Below are 17,956 nucleotides of genomic sequence, written 5' to 3' on the forward strand. Positions count from 1 at the left end.
GCCGCGGCGCCCTCCTATTGGCTGGCGGTGGCGGCGGCCCGGCCCCGGCAGCCGCTTCAGCCGCGGCGCTGGCCGGGCCCGGTGAGGCGGGAGCCTGAGGCGGGGCCCGCCCGCTCAGCTCCGCTCCCCCAGCCCCGCCATGGCCCCCGCCTGGCTCGGCCGCCTCTGCCTCCTGCTGCTCTGCCTCTGCGGGGAGGCCGCCGCCGGGTGAGTGCGACCGGCCCCGCCGCCATGGGCCTGCGGGCCTGCGCGTCCCCTCCGCGCCTGGGCCTGCCTGGGTGTCCGGGCGTCCCCTGCCCCCCCCCCGCCTCAGTGCTGGGCCTGCCCGTCTGTGTCTATGTCCCTGTGTCCCCTGCCCCCCCGCCTCAGTGCTGGGCCTGCCCGTCTGTGTCCCCCCTCCAGCTCAGGACCCCAGACTTGCCCGTGTGCCCCCCCCTAAACTGGGTGCCAGGCCTGCCCGCGTAATCCCCTCCTCAGCTCAGCACCCCAGGTCTGCCCGTGCCCCCCGTCCCCCACCGCCGGGCCTATCCTTGTGTGTGTCTTCCCCTCAGCCCCCCACTCAGAGCTGGGCCTGTGTGTTTGTGTGTGTGTTTGTGTGCACGACCCCCCCCCACCACCACCACCCCTGCTTAGCACCCCAGGCCTGCTCGTGTGTGTCCTCCCCCAAACTCAGTGCTGAGCTTGCCCGTGTGTGTCCCCCCTTCCAGCTCAGGACTCCAGACTTGCGGCCCTCCCCCCCCGCTAAACTGGGTGCCAGGCCTCCCGTGTACCCCCCCTCCTCAACTCAGCACCCCAGGCCTGCCCGTGTGCCCCCCTCCTCAGCTCAGCACCCCAGGCCTGCCCATGAGTCTGCCCCCCCCACCCCAAACTCAGGGCTGAGCCTGTGTGTGTGCGTGTGTGTCCCCCCAAACTCGGTACCGGGCCTGCCCACGTGCCCCCCCGAAGCTGAGGGCCGGGCCTGCCAACCCTGCCCCACCCCCCGGTTCGGGGCTGCCGTAGAATCACCTTTATTTCCCTTCCCCGCCGCAGAAGGGACTTCTACAAGATCCTGGGGGTGTCCCGCAGCGCCTCCATCAAGGACATCAAGAAGGCTTATCGCAAGCTGGCGCTGCAGCTGCATCCCGACAGGAATCCCGACGACCCCCGGGCACAGGAGAAATTCCAGGACCTGGGGGCTGCCTACGAGGTGAGGCTGGGGGGCGTGGGGGCTCCTCCCACCCCCATCCGGGGCGGTGCTGAGTGGGGCGGGGGGGGTGGGCAGGGCGGGGGGGGTGGGCAGGGCTGGTGGGGCTGCTGGGGAAGGAGAAAGGGGGAGCTCTGCAGCCTGTTGGAAGGGACTCTGGGAACCTTCAGGTCTTCCCTGAGTGTGGAACATGGGAAGTTCGTGCTGGGACCATGAGTCTGAGCTTGGCTAACAAGTTGTCTCATGAGGTTTCACCCTATAATCGTGAAGGGAAGGAGAAAGGAGGACTTCTGGGAGGTGTCAAGGCCCTGCTCTGAGGTGCAGGTGCAATCACTCAGTCCAGTTTCAGACCTTCAGCCAAATAAAAAGCAAAAGCAAGAGATGAGATTAGAGATTCTGATTAGAGAGCTCCTTCTGCAAGAGGGCAACCAAAGGCCTCAGGTCACTTAGGCAGGAGAAAGTGAAGGTAGCAAGGTAAAATTATTTGGTATTTATGACTAGCTCTGTGAGGAAGAAAGAGGGTTGGGTCAGGTGTAGGTGTTGGGAGGTGTGTGTAGGGCTTGGGAGAGAGAGCCTGAGGTGAAAGGGGGTTGGCCCAAAATAACTGCCACCAAGCTTACCCTGGAGAAGGATTTCAGGTGGGAAAATGAAGTGTGAAGTCATCTGTACAACAGGATTCCTGTTGTTCCTGTGGTCATATAGGAGCACACAGGTGATACCTGGTCCTGACAGTGTCGTGGGATGGTTTGGGTTGGAAGGGGCCTTAAAGATTGGGGGTGTTCAGCCTGGAGAAGAGAAGGCTCCAGGGAGACCTCAGAGCACCTTCCAGTGCCTGAAGGGGCTCCAGGAAAGCTGGGGAGGGGCTTGGGACAAGGGCAGGGAGGGAGAGGACAAGGGGGATGGATGAAAACTGGAAGAGGGGAGATTGAGGTGAGACATGAGGAGGGAATTCTGGAGTGTGAGGGTGGTGAGAGCCTGGCCCAGGTTGCCCAGAGAAGCTGTGGCTGCCCCATCCCTGGCAGTGTTGAAGGGCAGGTTGGATGGGGCTTGGAGCAGCCTGGGCTGGTGGGAGGTGTCCCTGCCCATGCAGGGGGTTGGATCTGGGTGATCTTGAAGCTCCCTTCCAACCCAAACCATTCCATGAATTTATTTTGATTGTTGGTTGCAGTTTCAGCCTGGGTTTCATCATGTAGGGACCTTCTCCCCCTGTTTCTGCTCCTCTCCAGCCTCCTGGCAGCTCCCCTGGCAATTTTAACCTTCCAAAACAGAGTCAACAATGCAGGAAGGAAGACTACATTTAAAACTGGAAACTTCTGGATCTCTGGGGGAAGGAGAGAGCAAGGATCAATACTTAGGAATTAAAATGGAAGCTTTACAGTCTTGAAAGCCATGTGTGTTGGGGTCTGTTATTCTGCCCCAGCTCTGAAGGGGTCCTGCTCCCTTCTCTTGCCCTCAGGAAGGAGGACCAGTGCTCAAGCTGCTGAGGAGCTACCACGGTTGCCAGGTTCAGCTTTGTAGGGAAACTTGTCGTGGCTGCTAATTGTTCTGAAAACAGAAGTTGAGAACTATCTTCTGCGTGCTTGAAGCTGAGGAACAGGGGTGGTGTTAGGTGGGGTTTCAGTGTGTCCTGCTTCATAGGAACTGATTGGAATGATTCCTTCTGGTTCTGGTTTTAAATCTGAAGAGAAACTGAGTATTATTTATTTCCTCTGCGTTGCTTCTGCTGCTTTAATAAACTAACTGAAATTTAAAGGCCTTAACTGACAAACATTTAACTTCATGAGTCCAGTGCAGCAAGCCAGTCCCAACCAGTGGTTCCACCATGTGAAGCAGTGTTGGTTGTCCCTCAGGGAAGAGGTTCCTCTCAGAGCTGTGTGTCCATGGCCCAGCTGAGCTGAACCTCTGGTGTGTCTGTGGCAGGTGCTGTCGGACGAGGAGAAGCGGAAGCAGTACGATGCCTACGGTGAGGAGGGCTTGAAGGATGGGCACCAGAGCTCCCATGGAGACATCTTCTCCCAGTAAGGATGTTTTGCTGCTTTAGGCTGTTCTGCAGCTGGGATTTAAATTTGGTTGGGGTTCCTGCACACCGTTGGTGTGGGGAGATGCTGGGTGAAGGGTTTTGGGCCAGGTGCGTGTCTGGGGATTTGAAGAAGCACCTTCACAGTGAAGAACCCAGCTGCAGGTCTCAGTGGTGTGTCTTGGGCCTTTCTCCAAGAGCAGTGAGTGGAAACCAGGGGTGTCTTCCCACAGGGACAGCTCTTGGCCACTGTGGGTATTTCTGTGATTCCCATTCATAAGCTGATCCAGCAGTTGGCTTCATCCTGGCTCAAACCAGGACACTCAGATGCTGCAGCTTCATTAAACACACAGAAACTCTCCTGTTCTCTGGCAAGTGATTGATGAGTGACCTGTCAGATCATGTGGGCACTTTGGGGGTCACTTTTTCCTTGGCAGAGTGAAGCTGTGGGGCCTCAGGCTGCATTTCAGAGCAACAGGACAGTTTAGATCATTAAAAACCTGAGAGCATTTGCATGTTGCTCAGGCAGAACCTGATCTTCTGTTTGTTCATGGCCCCTTTGGTTCTGGCTAGGCACAAATTTACTGAAATAATTCTTCAAGTTGCTCATCTGGTGTGATCCTGCTGGGGGAGAACTTGCAGACTCTGCTGGTCTGTTTTGAGGAAAAATATGCAGGACTTGGAACACCTGCCTGTGAGGAAAGGCTGGGAGAGCTGGGGCTGCTCAGCTGAGAGAAAAGGAGGCTGAGGGGGGATCTGATCAGTGCTGATCAATATCTACAGGGGGTGTCAGGAGGATGGGCCAGACTCTGCTCAGGGGTGTCCAGGGACAGGACAAGGGGCAATGGGCACATACTGGAGCTCAGGAGGGTCAAGTTCAAGATGAGGAAAAGCTTCTTGACTGTGAGGGTGGCAGAGCCCTGGGACAGGCTGCCCAGGGAGGCTGTGGAGTCTCCATCCCTGGAGACATTCCAGCCCCAGCTGGATGTGTTCCTGTGGGATCTGCTCTAGGGGATCCTGCTCTGGCAGGGGGGTTGGACTGGATGGTCTCCAGAGGTTCCTTCCAACCTGATGACTCTGGAACCCAACCTGTAGCACTCCCTGGCTGTGCCAGAGAGGAAGCACCACTCACAGTTTGCACCTTGTGGTGATGGTCCTGAGCAGGGGTGCAGTCCAGAGAGGGCTTCTCTGAGGCAGTGGTCAGATTTTGGGAGTGTTGGCATCCCAATTCCTGCCCCAAAGTTCTTCCAAAGTGACTCCTTTGTTTGAAGGCATCAGCTTGTGTCCTTGAGGAGCAAAAAGTGGCACCAGGATTTGTGGAGACTGGGAGCATTTCCCCAGCAGCACTGGGCTGCTGCCTTGGGTTGCCTCTCTTCAGCAAAGCCCTGTTGGATCCAAATTCCTTCCTGAACTAATGGGTGTCTTTTCTTCCAGCTTCTTTGGGGACTTTGGGTTCATGTTTGGAGGTAACCCTCGCCAACAGGACAGGAACATTCCCCGAGGAAGCGACATCATCGTGGACCTGGAGGTGACCCTAGAGGAGGTGTATTCAGGAAACTTTGTGGAAGTAAGTTGACCTCTTTGCCTCTTCCTCCCTCCTGTGTCTTCTCAGGTGTGCCATGCCTGCTTTGCCACTGCTCAGGGTGATGTCTGCTCCCAAAGGATACAGCCAAACCAGAGCTTTGTCCTCTTAGTGTCTGGCAGTGCCAGCAGATGATGTTGTGGTGCTGTTTGCTGGTAGTTAACTGAAGAAACAAGGTGTTTATTCAGCTTTACCACTTGCCAGCTTCCCTCTAAAGGGATGTTTCTGGTGCTAGTAGCTGATTTATTGGCTGGCAGGGACTAGCTGGACCTTTTTTCTCTCCCTAGAGTTTAGAGATATTTGAGGGCCTCCAATTCTTTTTGTCATTCTTTAAAAAAATAAAACCACTGTGAGGATTTTTCGTGGCCTCTTCAGGTGGTCAAACATGGCACTGCAGAATTCTGGATGACACACCTGGCAAATCTCTGGTGGCCTTCTAATTTTGCTTCATATTTCTTTTTGAGCTACATTTCTGGTGCTGCCAGTCCCTGCTCTCCTGCATGTTGGAATTTGCATGGATTTGTGTTCTCCTGAATATCTGGGTAAATGCAGAAATCCAAATCATTTTGCCCCTTGTGCAGAACAATAAGCTTTTGTAACCAAAGGTGGCAGATACTTCATCCTAGTGCTGCCTTTCCTGTTTAGAAAAGTGTGCTGAAGGAGGAAGAAAATGTTAATAATGATGCCAGAGACTGTTCCCTGGTATTTTGGCATCTCAGGTGTGGTCAGGAAGAGGTTGAAGGTGGAAACTTACCAGTCGTGTTTTACCAAGACCACGTGGAGGCAGCAGAAAGTGCATGGGGGAAAAAAAAAAACACCAACAAGACCAACACACAACAAAGCCAAACTACGTTCAGGCTGGTTGAGAAATCCTGGTGGAGAGGAGGCAGGAATGCTGGGCTGTGCCCTGGGATCAACCTTTTCCTTTCCTACAGGTTGTCAGGAACAAGCCCGTGGCCAGACAGGCACCTGGCAAGCGGAAATGCAACTGCCGGCAGGAGATGAGGACCACCCAGCTGGGTCCTGGGCGATTCCAGATGACTCAAGAAGTTGTTTGTGATGAATGTCCCAACGTCAAGTGAGTTTTATGCTCTTTACTGTGGCTGTTTATCCAAAACCTGCCGCTAGATGGGGGAAAAGTGTCTGTCCAGTGAGACCTGAGGGGGTTGGAAAAGCTCGACAAACGTCTTTATTCTTGCATTAGACACAACCAGCTTTAGCAGCTGTAGAGCTCCCCAGTTTGCTCTTCCAGCCTCTTCTTCCTTCAACAGTCAGACCACAGGGGAAGTTCCACAACTAAATTTGAATAAACAAAGCCAGGGAAGCCCACAGTTTCCAGCTGGGAAGAGCTGGACACAGAACACTGTGTAGTGACACATCCGGGTGCTGACTGCGTTTAGGAGCTTAGCTTTGCCTGCCTGTGAGCAGTACTCACCCCCTGGTTTAGATGTGTGAGCAAGGGGAAAGTGTGTCTTAACTGGTGAGGGTCTTCTCATCACCACAGGAACATAAGTAGATGCCACCACCCACCCTTAAAAACTTAATCCTTGGCTGCTCTTCCCTTTCCCAGGCTCGTGAACGAGGAGCGGACGCTGGAAGTGGAGATCGAGCCAGGCGTGAGGGATGGGATGGAGTATCCCTTCATTGGGGAAGGTGGGTGTTTGGGCACTGCCCTGCTGCTCCTGTCCCTCTGCCCAAGGAGCTGATGTCCTTCACCAAGGAAAGGACAGCATTAACGTGATGGGAAGTAGCTCTGGGGAAAAAAGACCTGGGAGTCATGGTGGGTAACGGGGTGACCGTGCCATTCTGGGGGTGCATTAAGAAGAGTGTGTTGAGCAGGTGAAGGGAGGTTCTCCTGCCCCTCTGCTCTGCCCTGGTGAGGCTTCACCTGGAGCACTGGGGACAGTTCTGGGCTGCCCAGTTCAAGAGGGACAAGGAGCTACTGGAGAGAGTCCAGCACAGGGCACTGAGGTGATGAAGGGGCTGGAGCATCTGCCTGTGAGGAAAGGCTGGGAGAGCTGGGGCTGTTCAGCTGGAGAAAAAGAGGCTGAGGGGGGATCTGATCAGTGCTGAGCAATATCTCCAGGAGGTGGCAGGAGGATGGGCCAGACTCTGCTCAGGGGTGTCCAGGGACAGGACAAGGGGTAATGGGCACAAATTGGAGCTCAGGAGGTTCAAGATAAACATGAGGAAAAGCTTCTTGACTGTGAGGGTGGCAGAGCCCTGGGACAGGCTGCCCAGGGAGGCTGTGGAGTCTCCATCCCTGGAGACATTCCAACCCCACCTGGATGTGTTCCTGTGGGATCTGCTCTAGGGGATCCTGCTCTGGCAGGGGGTTGGACTGGATGATCTCCAGAGGTCCCTTCCAACCCCAGCCACTCTGATCCTATGGGATGCAGGTGTCAGGGCTGTGAGCTCACCCGGGCAGTGCTCAGCAAGCCCCAGGCTCCTTAGGACAGTTAAACAGGGTTTCAGTCACATAAAGATCAGCTAGTTGGGTTGTTGTAGTTTTTTTTTCTTTTTAATAGATAAGCTGCAAATATCTGTGTTGATCATGCTGCATGTTTCTTCAATTATTACCAACCAGCTCCTTTCAACAGAGCTTTCCTCTCCCTCTCCCAGGTGAGCCCCACGTGGATGGGGAGCCCGGTGATCTGCGCTTCCGGATAAAAGTCCTTAAGTAAGTAGCTGGCCTGGTTAGACCTCTCTTTCTGGTTCCTGTGAAGGAAGCTTGTAAGCAATTTTCTGGCTAGTATAGCCTGCTTGGCTACATCCAAGCTTGGCCTTCAGCAGGGTTGGTGCAGCCAGAGGTCTGGTACTCAGGGCTGTGCAGGATCTCCAACCCTCCTGGAGTAGCTGGATCCAGCACTCTTAAGATGATGCAAGAATTCCATTTTGATTTAATTTGGCTTGAATTCTGGCATTCATTAGTGAGTACCTCTGTGAAGCACATGAAAGATCTCCTTTTTCCCTAAGAATTCTGTCTCCCTGTTGTAAGGAAATGCACCATTAAGGGAACTGTTGCATGAGTCACAGCTTCTTGACACGCCTCACCACTCATTGCCCCAGAAATAGAAAGGTTCTTGAGCAGCACATGCCTCACACAGGAAAGTGAAGCTCCATTTCATTCATTCCTCCCTTCCCCTTTACTTTGGGAATCCTCCAAACCCAAAAATAGAGGGGAGGAAGCTGCAAGACCTATTTCCCCAATGGGAAAGGAGAAAAAAATCCCAATGTCTTCTTTCCACAGACATCCAGTCTTTGAAAGAAGAGGAGATGACTTGTACACAAACGTGACAATCTCGCTGGTCGAGGCACTTACAGGCTTTGAGATGGACATTGCCCACTTGGATGGGCACAAGGTGAGGCAGTGCTTTGCTTTCTTGCTGTTGTGTAAGAGAAAATTCACCTTCAGGTCTCCTGTGCTGGGGGTTAGCTTGCTTGGGGTCCTTGCAGCTACTGGATGTGTGCAGTATCCCTCCTGCTGGAGCCTTCCAGCCCAATTCCCATGGAGCCCAAACAGGCTTTATACAAGGTGTGGTTCTTTGTTTCAGGCTGTCCCAGCAGCTCCTGTGTGTGCTGCCTTGGGTGGTGTTAGTCCTGGCACTAACACTGCCTGGATCCCATGAACATCCCTGCTTTTGGCAAGGAAGCAACATCAGCTGGAGCTTTCCAGTGGCTTGGAAAAGGCACTGAAGGATTGGGGTGCACACACACACACCCCCCACTAGTGATGCTCTGAAATGGCTTTTTCTCTCCAGGTTCATGTTGCCCGGGATAAAATTACAAAACCTGGAGCCAAGCTGTGGAAGAAAGGAGAAGGGCTTCCCAACTTTGATAACAACAATATCAAAGGCTCACTAATAATAACATTTGATGTGGAGTTCCCCAAAGAGCAGCTGACAAACCAGCAGAGAGAAGGTACGCGTTCCAAAATCTCTGTCCTGGCAGTGGCTGCACAGCCCCCTCTCCAAAGCTGATAAGAAGCTGGCACAGCTGAACCCAGGGCCTGGAGCTCTCAGGAGGGGCTCTCTCCCCTCCCCACACCTTTCTACAACACTTGGCTGGTGCCCTGAGATTAACTTTCCCTTTGAAGTGAGCAAGTGTGGCTGGGGCAGTTGCAGGGAGCCAGATTAGGATGGGATGTGCCTGTGCTGGGATGCAGCACTTGGCCAAGCTGGCAGGTGCTTTGTTGTGTCACTGACCATCTGTCTGAGCTGAATGACTTGCTGGGCTTAGCTCCTGCCTGCCTTGCCTCTGCTGGAATGGGATCACAAGCAGCTTTCCAGCCCCTGCTCCTGCTTTCTTAGAGGCAAGATTGTGAAATTCCTTCTGCTCACAGGGATTAAGGGTGTCCTGGAGCAGCAGGAGAGGGTTGTTCCTCTCTGCAGCTCCTTTTTCCCTGGGTGTGCCATGGGTGCAATGCAGGTGTTTTGTAGGAGAGGTCTGCTCCTCAGCTTCAGTGCTCAAATGGAAACTTGATGAACCATGTAGAAATCCTCAGCTGGCAGGAGAGTGAACACTGTATTCCCAGCTGGAAATTCCTCCTGGCTTCAGCAGCCTCTGCAGAAGGTTCTGCTGCTCTGCTCAACATCAGAGCAGGCAGCAAGGGCCCCATCCTCAGCTGCAGGGCACAGGAGGTCCTGGCATGTAGCAGTGCAGCTCTTCAGGAAATCCCCACCCCCACAGCTTCTTCCTGCTGGTCAGGGCTGTTGTGCTTTCTTCTTCTGAAAGCCTGAGTGGATTCTAGCAGCTGTCCTGGTAGAATGAGGCAAATGAGCAGCTTTCCTGGACTCCTCAAGCTTGTAGAGGGAAGCCAAGCCATGGGTGGGCTTTCCTCAGCCCTTGGGGTCCAGTTGGTACCTGCAGCTGCAGGGTTGACTGTGACTTCTCTGCAGCTCTCTGAGCTGTGCTTTGAGTGAACCTGTGTTGTGTTTTGCCCCCTGTGCTTTCCTGCCTGTGCCAAAGAGTGTTGTGTCCCATCAGGGCTGCAGAGCTCATGGCTTGGTTGGTCAAGTTAGGTTTAATGGTCAAGTTAGGTTTAGTGGTTGGACTTGATGATCTCCAAGGCCTTTTTTAACCAAAATGATTCCATGAGGAGTCCCCATCCCTGGAGGGATCTAAAAGCCTTGGAGATGGTGCTGAGGGATGTGGCTTGGTTGGTCAAGTTGGGTTGAATGGTTGGACTTGATGATCTCCAAGGTCTTTTCCAACCAAAATAATTCCATGAGTCCATGACCACATTGGAGTGAAGTCTCATTCCAGGTTCTGCTGCCCTCCTTGAAGCTTCATAAGGTGGCAGCACCTCCAACAGGTGAGAGGTTTTTTCCAGCTGTTGCTCTTGGCAGTTTGTGAGGAAACTGGTCATAGAGCAGTGAGAGGAGCTTGTGTGTGAGTCAGAATTCCTCACAGGCCTTTAGGGATAACCCAGGAACAGGGAGGTGATGGCACTGGCATGAGTGTGTTTCCAGACATGGAACCTCTGGGTGTTTCACTCCCTCCTACAGCAATTCCCCAGCTCCCAGGGGAAGGTGACTGGGTGGGTGCACTTCTGTGTGCATTAAGATCTCCAAACATCCAGGGATTTCAGGAGTGTTAGGAGGGAACAGGTCAGTTCCAGTTGGGTGGCAGCAGTTCAGTGTACACATTCAGAGGAAGACTGGAGGCTTCAGAATTCAAAACATCCCTTTTTTTCTTATGCTTGGCACTGCTCCTAACTTCTTATCTCCTAACTTCTTATCTCCTAACCAAACGTGCAGCTCCTGGGGCAGTCAGAGGCTGCTCTGCCTCCAGGAGCTCCACTCTAGTCTAAGCTTTAGAGTCAGATAAATAATAAAGCTTTCTTTCCTGCTACTGTGACATCAGGGAATTTCTTGCCTGGCTTTCTGTTTGACATATTTCTCAATCTGCTGGCACTTGTTTATTGTCTGGTTTGGTGAGCCCATGCTTATTGGAGGCTTTTGTCCACTTGGGTTCCTGATTAGAAGACAGGAATGTTCTCCCAAGAGATGGGTGGGCTTTTAGATCAGAGTCTGGTTGAGCCTGGGGTACAATTTCTTCTTTTTCCAAGTTCTTCCCTGCTTAATGTCACCAGTTTCTGCTGCTTTTAGGTGAAGCAGCTTTTTCTGAGCTGCAAGCTGAACTTCTTGCCTGTGAGGGTGACAGAGCCCTGGGACAGGCTGCCCAGGGAGGCTGTGGAGTCTCCATCCCTGCAGACATTCCAGCCCCAGCTGGATGTGTTCCTGTGGGATCTGCTCTAGGGGATCCTGCTCTGGCAGGGGGGTTGGACTGGATGGTCTCCAGAGGTTCCTCCCAACCCTGACGACTCCATTCTTGAGCTCTGGAGTGCTTGGGAGAACAGCAGGAGGCAGCAAAGGGCCCCGATTGTGTTGTGACCCTGGTGGGGTCACAAGAATCTCCCAAGTAGTACCATTCCTGGTGGGAATTCAACACAGAGAACCTGTTGAAATACCCTGTGCACTAACGAGGGTGTCCTTCTGGCTAGCAGGAGGTACAGGAATGGTGCTAATCCTGCTTTTTCCAGGGTTACTGGAGCACACCTTTCTCCAGCTGTGTCCTTCCTTTCCAAGAACACCACTTCCAGGAGGCACATCCTCTTACCCAGCAGCCAGGAAGTGACCTAGAGCCTCCTTGGGCTGCAGAGGGGAGGTGAAACTTGTCTTGCACCCCCCTGCAGAATGACCCATCTGTGCTGATGAGCAGCTTCCCTGTGGGGGACTCACTTTGTCCTCCTGCTGAGGAGATTCCTGAGTGGAGAAAAGAGTAGGGAGACTTAGCTGGAGTTCCTGAAGAAGGACTTCCAGAGTGTGAAAGCTGGAGGGGTGTTTCCTGTACAAGTCAATGGGTTGATTTAATTCCTGCCTCACCTAAAGTTACCACCTAGGGTGGTATTTTCCAGGTCTGACCTGCTGTGCAGCCATGGATAGGGTGACACTGTGACCCTGGCTTCAGTGGAGCAGCAGAGCAAGCTGCTCTGAGGCAGGGACTGCCAGCCTGGCTTCTGTCCTGCTTCTGTCTTGCTTTGTTGCAGTTTTGGGAACATCCAGCAGCAGAATTACAGCAGTTCAGCTTCTATTTTTTTCTGTTATTTGAAAGCTACCTGTGGTGTGAGGGGTTTTGCTTCCTCACAACCCTCCCTCAGGCTGGGTGGGTGCTGGGCAGAGCAGGGATGCTGCTGCACCCTGAGGGGCCCCATGGATGTGGGAGTCCTGACTTGAAAGAGGGATTCCCCTCTAGTTATCTCTGGAAAAAGTGTGACACATCCATTCTTGCCAATCTGCTTCCTCTGCCTCCTGTGGAATTTTAGTAGCAGTGAACTCTTCCAGTTTTCATCCATCCCCCCTTGTCCTCTCCCTCCCTGCCCTTGTCCCAAGCCCCTCCCCAGCTTTCCTGGAGCCCCTTCAGGCACTGGAAGGTGCTCTCAGGTCTCCCTGGAGCCTTCTCTTCTCCAAGCTGAACACCCCAACTCTCCCAGCCTGGCTCCAGAGCAGAGCTGCTCCAGCCCTTGGATCATCTCCATGTTCTCCTCTGGCCTCTCTCCAGCAGCTCCATGTCCTCCTGGTGTTGGGGGCTCCAGAACTGAACACAGTTGTCAGTTGGGGTCTCACCAGAGCAGAGCAGAGGGGACAATCCCCTCCTTGTCCCTGCTGCCCACCCTGCTGGTGGTTCACACTCCTTTGGTTGCCTCTCTTGATGTTCTCAAGATTGTTTGCAATGTCCAGACACCTGAGCTCAGCCCCTAGAGCTGACCTGCCAGCCAAATGTGTAACAGCAACAAATGCAGAGCCCTGTTCCTCTGTGTGCCAGGCAGTGACACTCTCCTTTCTCTTCCAGGTCTGAAGCAGCTGCTGAAACAAGGATCAGTGCAGAAGGTGTACAATGGACTGCAGGGATATTGATGTGTGTGTTGGGGGGGAAAAATTGGACTTAAGGCAAAAAGGTCAGATTTCTTTGCAGTCTTTTCTCCTGCCCACTGTAGACTGGCCAAGAGGGGGAGGGAGGGGCAATTGCTGAGGTATGTATCCTTTTTTTTCCTTGTAAATGATGGAATTTGGGGGAAATCCTGCCCTTTTCAGGACACAACTGGTGCTGCCTATCATGTTCCTCCACCTGGAACAACAAAGAGACTCCTTGAGCAGGACACAAAAAAACCCAACAAAACAAAAAAGAGAAGAAAAGGTGGGGAAAGGAGTTTAAAATTCCACACAGCTTGGAATTTCTGGTTTTTAAATATATTTTGATGGGACTTTTCTGGACCATCTCAACATCTTTTCAGAGCTTCTCCTGCTTTTTGTCCTTGGTGTCAGTCTCTTCTGAGTTTCTGGTGTTTTGGGGGAGGGCTTAATCCTTTCCTTCCCCCTCTTTGAGTGTGGTGTTGGTCTGTGTTTCTGGAGTCCAGGGGCTGTGGGGAGGGAACTGTCAGGAGATGAGCTAAATTAGTGTCCCACATCTGGTTGGGAAAGCAGAAGAAACATCTCTTAAGGCTCCTGTGGACTCTATTTAACTACCAAGGAGTCCTCATGTCCCAAAAGTTCATGCTTGCTTTGAAATTTGAAGTCATAACAGCTTAGCAAAGATCCCTCAGACTTTCACAGTGTGATTATTTTTAGTATTATTATTATTATTATTATTTCCTTTGGAAAACAACAGGAATGGTTCTTCTTTGTTGCCTCCAAATGTACCCAACAGCTTGTCTGGGAAAGCTCCCTTCCCTCCTGGGTTCTGTCCTCTGTGAGGACAGGTGAAGCCAACAGCACAGAAATAAAGATGTTTGAGTTGGAATGACAAAAAACCAAACCCCAACAACCTGGTGATGTATTTCAGCAGCCCTGGGAGAGCTGGGAGTCCTGGGAATAACCAAGGAATGGTTCCTCCAGCCATGGAAGCTTGTGAGGTGAAACTAGAGCTGCTGATCCCAGCAAGAGCTCTGTGGCTGCTTGGTTTGAACCCAGGGCCTGGGCAGCTGGCAGGGGATGACCTCTGCTGCTGTGGCTGCTGGGGTGAAGATCCTGCTGCTTCCAGCATTCCCATCAGGCTCCTCTCCAAGTCTTCTCCAGGCAGAAGTAGCTCAAGAGTTTCCCAGGGGTGTCTGTGTCAGCCAGGCTGGGGCTTTGCTGGGACAGGGAGGGACCAGCCAGTGGTTTGTGTAGGATGAGCTTCTGCTCCTTCCCTCTGGGCTCTCAGGGGCTTCCAGTGGGATCCTCACAACTGCTGCCTCTCACCCCATCCCCTGCCTGGGAAGTGGATCAGAGCTGGTTCTCCATGGGGTATGATTCTATGGGAGGGATGGATGAAAACTGGAAGAGGGAGATTGAGGTGAGACATGAGGAGGGAATTCTGGAGTGTGAGGGTGGTGAGAGCCTGGCCCAGGTTGCCCAGGGAAGCTGTGGCTGCCCCATCCCTGGCAGTGTTGAAGGGCAGGTTGGATGGGGCTTGGAGCAGCCTGGGCTGGTGGGAGGTGTCCCTGCCCATGCAGGGGGTTGGATCTGGGTGATCTTGAAGCTCCCTTCCAACCCAAACCAGTCTGGGATTCTGTGTTGGGAATTGTGGGATGATCCAAGGGCTGGAGCAGCTCTGCTCTGGAGCCAGGCTGGGAGAGCTGGGGTGTTCAGCCTGGAGAAGAGAAGGCTCCAGGGAGACCTGAGAGCACCTTCCAGTGCCTGAAGGGGCTCCAGGAAAGCTGGGGAGGGGCTTGGGACAAGGGCAGGGAGGGAGAGGACAAGGGGGGATGGATGAAAACTGGAAGAGGGGAGGTTGAGGTGGGACATGGGTCTAGATGGTCTTTAAGGTCCCTTCCAACCCAACCCAGTCTCTGGTTCTATGATCTGCTTTTTCTACCTGGCAGCGTTTGCCAGGGAGCAGCAGCAGGAGTCTCAAGGTGGGTGGTGATTCTTTTTCTTTGTCAACTTGAAGTAGCTGAGATCTGAGTGGGGAGAGGTGCAGAGCTGTGCTGGCCCAGCCCTTGGTGCTGCCCTTGCTCCAACCACGTCCCCTCCAAGCCCCAAACCCTGGCAGGAGCTGATGCAGCGGAAGCAGCAGCACCGGGAAGGTTTCCTGTTGGATCCTTTGGACATTTGCCTTGGCAGAGCAAATCAGGGACTTCAGGAACAGCTGAGAGAGGTGGGACAAGGCAAACCTGGGCTGCCAAACCCTTGGGTCTTGATGTCCCCTTCCCAAAACCTGTAAGAAAGTCTCTAATCCCAGTCACTCCAGTGTCTACCCATTGGATGACCCAGGTGTCCGTGGGCAGCTCTGCCCACCCTTCCACCCCTTCAATCTCTTAAGAAACCAGTTTTCAAAGAACCTCTTCTTCCCCATCCCCCTGTTCCCAAGCTGGTTCCTGTTCCCTCAGCCCCTGGAGGGTCTGTTTGATGCTTGCTTTTCCACCTTCCTGCTCCCCTGGCACACAGCAATGCTGCCAGCTCTTTCCTGGAGCAATAAACTCTGGAGTGGTGGAGAGAAGTTGGCTGTGGTCTAAACCTTTTCCTACCTGCCCCCTGAGCAGCAGGCAGTGCTTTTATTTCATGCATGAGTCCTTGTTCCCATGGCTGCTTTTCCTTTCCCTCTTAATTCTTTTCCTTCCTGTGGTTCTTGGGGAGTTTTGTTGGGTTGTTTCTTTTTCATTGTGGGTCTGCACTCCTGTGGAACAGCAAGAGCTGCAGAGCCCCAGCAGGAAAAACAGGAAAGAAAGCCCCAAATCCTACCCAAAGACCCAACTTCCTTTCTTCTCCCTCTTCCCCCCCCCCTGCTGTGGGGTGTGTGCAGAGCTGGGATCCCACCTTCAAAGCTCCCAGGGTTTCTGTGTTTCTCCACAGGCAGCAGCAAGTCCTTTGCCAGGGCTTGGGCCAAATATCTCCACTTGTTTTGGTCTGCTTGCCTGAAGGGAATTGTGCTGCTTCTAGGATGGTGGGGGTTATTTGTCCTCTGAGGCCCCCAGGGTGCCTGGCCAGGGCAATGTGGAAGCTCTTTAGTGCCTCTGGCATCCCCTGTCTCAGCTGGTGTGAGGCAGCCATTGTGCTCAGGGCTCCTTCATCTCCTGGAAGTGCTTTGAGGAGCATCCTTAGATCTTCACCTTGGCTGCTCTTGGTTTAGGACCAAGCAGGCACCCTGGAGGTGTGAACCTCTGAGCTGGGAACCCTGTCATGCACAGTCTGAACTTCCAACCCCTTCCAAGCAATGCTGCTGTTCCCAAATTCCATTTTTAAAAGCCCAAATTTCCTGGTCCCCTTTCACCCTAAATTCTGGCACAGGTCAAGGATTGTTGATGGTTCAGATGAAGGCCTGTTGTTCCACTCTTGTCCTTGCAACACGTTCCTAGAAGTCCTTGCTGTTTGGAGAATGGGATGTTGAACCAAGCAGGTGGGCCTTGCTTGGCTCAAGGGGGATCCTGATACACTCTGAAGTGGATGGTTCTGATCACCTCCAGAAGCTGGGTGTGTTCCTCCAGGGTGGCTTTAAGATGGTGGTGGGGTTGGGTTCCTCCAGCCACAGGTGGCTTTAAGATCCCCTCACCTTCTTCAGGGCTCCCTTTCGTTGGATCCCTGCCACCCCAGCAGAGGGGAAGGAGCAGATGGGGTGAGGACTGCAGAGCAGGGAGATGATGGGGTGGAAGAGCAGGGGTCAGACCTGCTTCCCCAGCAAGCACCCTGCCCCAGCAGCCTTGTCCACTTCTCCTGTCCCTCTGCTCTATGGGGTCACTGCTCCTAAAGCCACGTGGCCCATCCCAGACCACACAATGGAGTTTTGGGGCTGCACACAGGTCAGCACTAAGTACATGGGTCCTGAGGAGCAGCCTGGGCCAGAGAGGGTGGCTTGTTCCTCACCCCAGCACGTGGCACAGCTTGCACTGAGCATCCCCTCCCAGAGTCCAGATGGGGTGGTGAGACCCTGGCCCAGGTTGCCCAGGGAAGCTGTGGCTGCCCCATCCCTGGCAGTGTTGAAGGGCAGGTTGGATGGGGCTTGGAGCAGCCTGGGCTGGTGGGAGGTGTCCCTGCCCATGCAGGGGGTTGGATCTGGATGATCTTGAAGGTCCCTCCCAACCCAAACCAGTCTGGGATTCCATGAGTGTTCCCAAACAGGCATTTCCTCTCCCTGGAAGCTCCTCTGAGGATGCAGTGCAGGCAGGATTGTTGCTTTGGCTGTTTGGTGGTTATTTTTCTGAAGAGCTTGTTATTTTAAAGTACTTATCTGTATCTAACCTCTTTGGAGGGACAGGAGGGGAGACGTGACCAGTGCCAGGAGAAAATTGCTCTGAAACACACATTAGTGATGTTCCCAAATACATGGTCTGGAGGCCATGGGGGGGCTCTGGCTGGGAAAGGAAGGGGAAGTGACAGTTCCTTGCTGGAGTCCTTGATGGCATTTCCAGGTAGGAGTCCCCACCTCTGCTTCCGTGGCACTGGGAGGACAAGGAGTGGTGGAGCCAGGCTGAGCTGCAGCTGTCCCCAGGGAGGGGACAGGGTGGGAGCTGTGGTGGGACTGGTGACGTCCTGCTGCCCAGGAGCCTCCCTGCACCCCCAGGGCCCTGCTGGGTGTTCCCTGTGACCCACAGCCAGCTCTTTCCTCCCATTTCCTCTGGCTCCATCCAGACTGGGGCTGACCTGGGAGGTGAGAGGAAAGGGAAGAGGGCAGTGATGGGTCCTGGGCACCCGTGAAGCCCTGGGAGGTGGGATGAGCCAGCACGGCCCTTTCCTCTGCCCTGAAATATTTCACAGCCCTTCCCTCTGCCCTGAAATATTCCCAGGGAGCCGCCTGGGAGCAGGAAGGTGCTGGAAAGCAGATCTCCCAACAGCCTCCACCCTGACACAAAAAGCACCCCTTGCCCAGGGAGGGGGGGGAGCTGGAGGCTGCGGGTCTTGCTGCTCCCCTTGCCCAACACAACCTCTGGCTTCAAAAGGATGTTTGAAAACTGCCCAGGCCAAGAATTGAGAACATCTGGGACCTCTGGGGGAAATTCCAAGGGATGGAGGCTTGTTTAGTCCAGAGCAGCAGGGATGTGTATGTGTAAGGGCTGTGTTTACAAGGCTAACCCCTTCTTCCTGTCCCCAGAGATCCAAACCTGCTGCTACCCACTTCCATGCTAAGTACTGATGCTATCAGCCCGAGTGTTTTTCCAACTGGTGGGTTGCTTTTATTTCCTTCCCCGCACCCCAGC

At 53.7% G+C, this 17,956-nt stretch overlaps 1 protein-coding gene across 2 annotated transcripts; it reads left to right on the top strand.

Moving 5' to 3' along the window:
• Window positions 1–37: 37 nt before the first annotated feature.
• On the top strand, window positions 38–13,069 carry DNAJB11 (DnaJ heat shock protein family (Hsp40) member B11). Of its 2 annotated transcripts, XM_051625992.1 has the most exons (11): window positions 38–207; window positions 1,030–1,186; window positions 3,104–3,201; window positions 4,635–4,767; window positions 5,718–5,860; window positions 6,353–6,435; window positions 7,405–7,462; window positions 8,033–8,144; window positions 8,544–8,703; window positions 12,637–12,742; window positions 12,879–13,069. In XM_051625992.1, the coding sequence occupies exons 1-10, from the start codon at window positions 140–142 to the stop codon at window positions 12,699–12,701; spliced, it is 1,077 nt and encodes a 358-aa protein (XP_051481952.1). In that variant the 5' UTR covers window positions 38–139; the 3' UTR covers window positions 12,702–12,742; window positions 12,879–13,069. The 2 variants fall into 2 exon arrangements, with proteins under 2 accessions (XP_051481952.1, XP_051481951.1); XM_051625991.1 differs by having other exon boundaries at window positions 12,637–13,069.
• Window positions 13,070–17,956: the final 4,887 nt, after the last annotated feature.

This window comes from Apus apus, chromosome 8 (genome assembly GCF_020740795.1).
Source record: "Apus apus isolate bApuApu2 chromosome 8, bApuApu2.pri.cur, whole genome shotgun sequence".
NCBI classification, from domain to species: Eukaryota; Metazoa; Chordata; class Aves; order Apodiformes; family Apodidae; genus Apus; species Apus apus.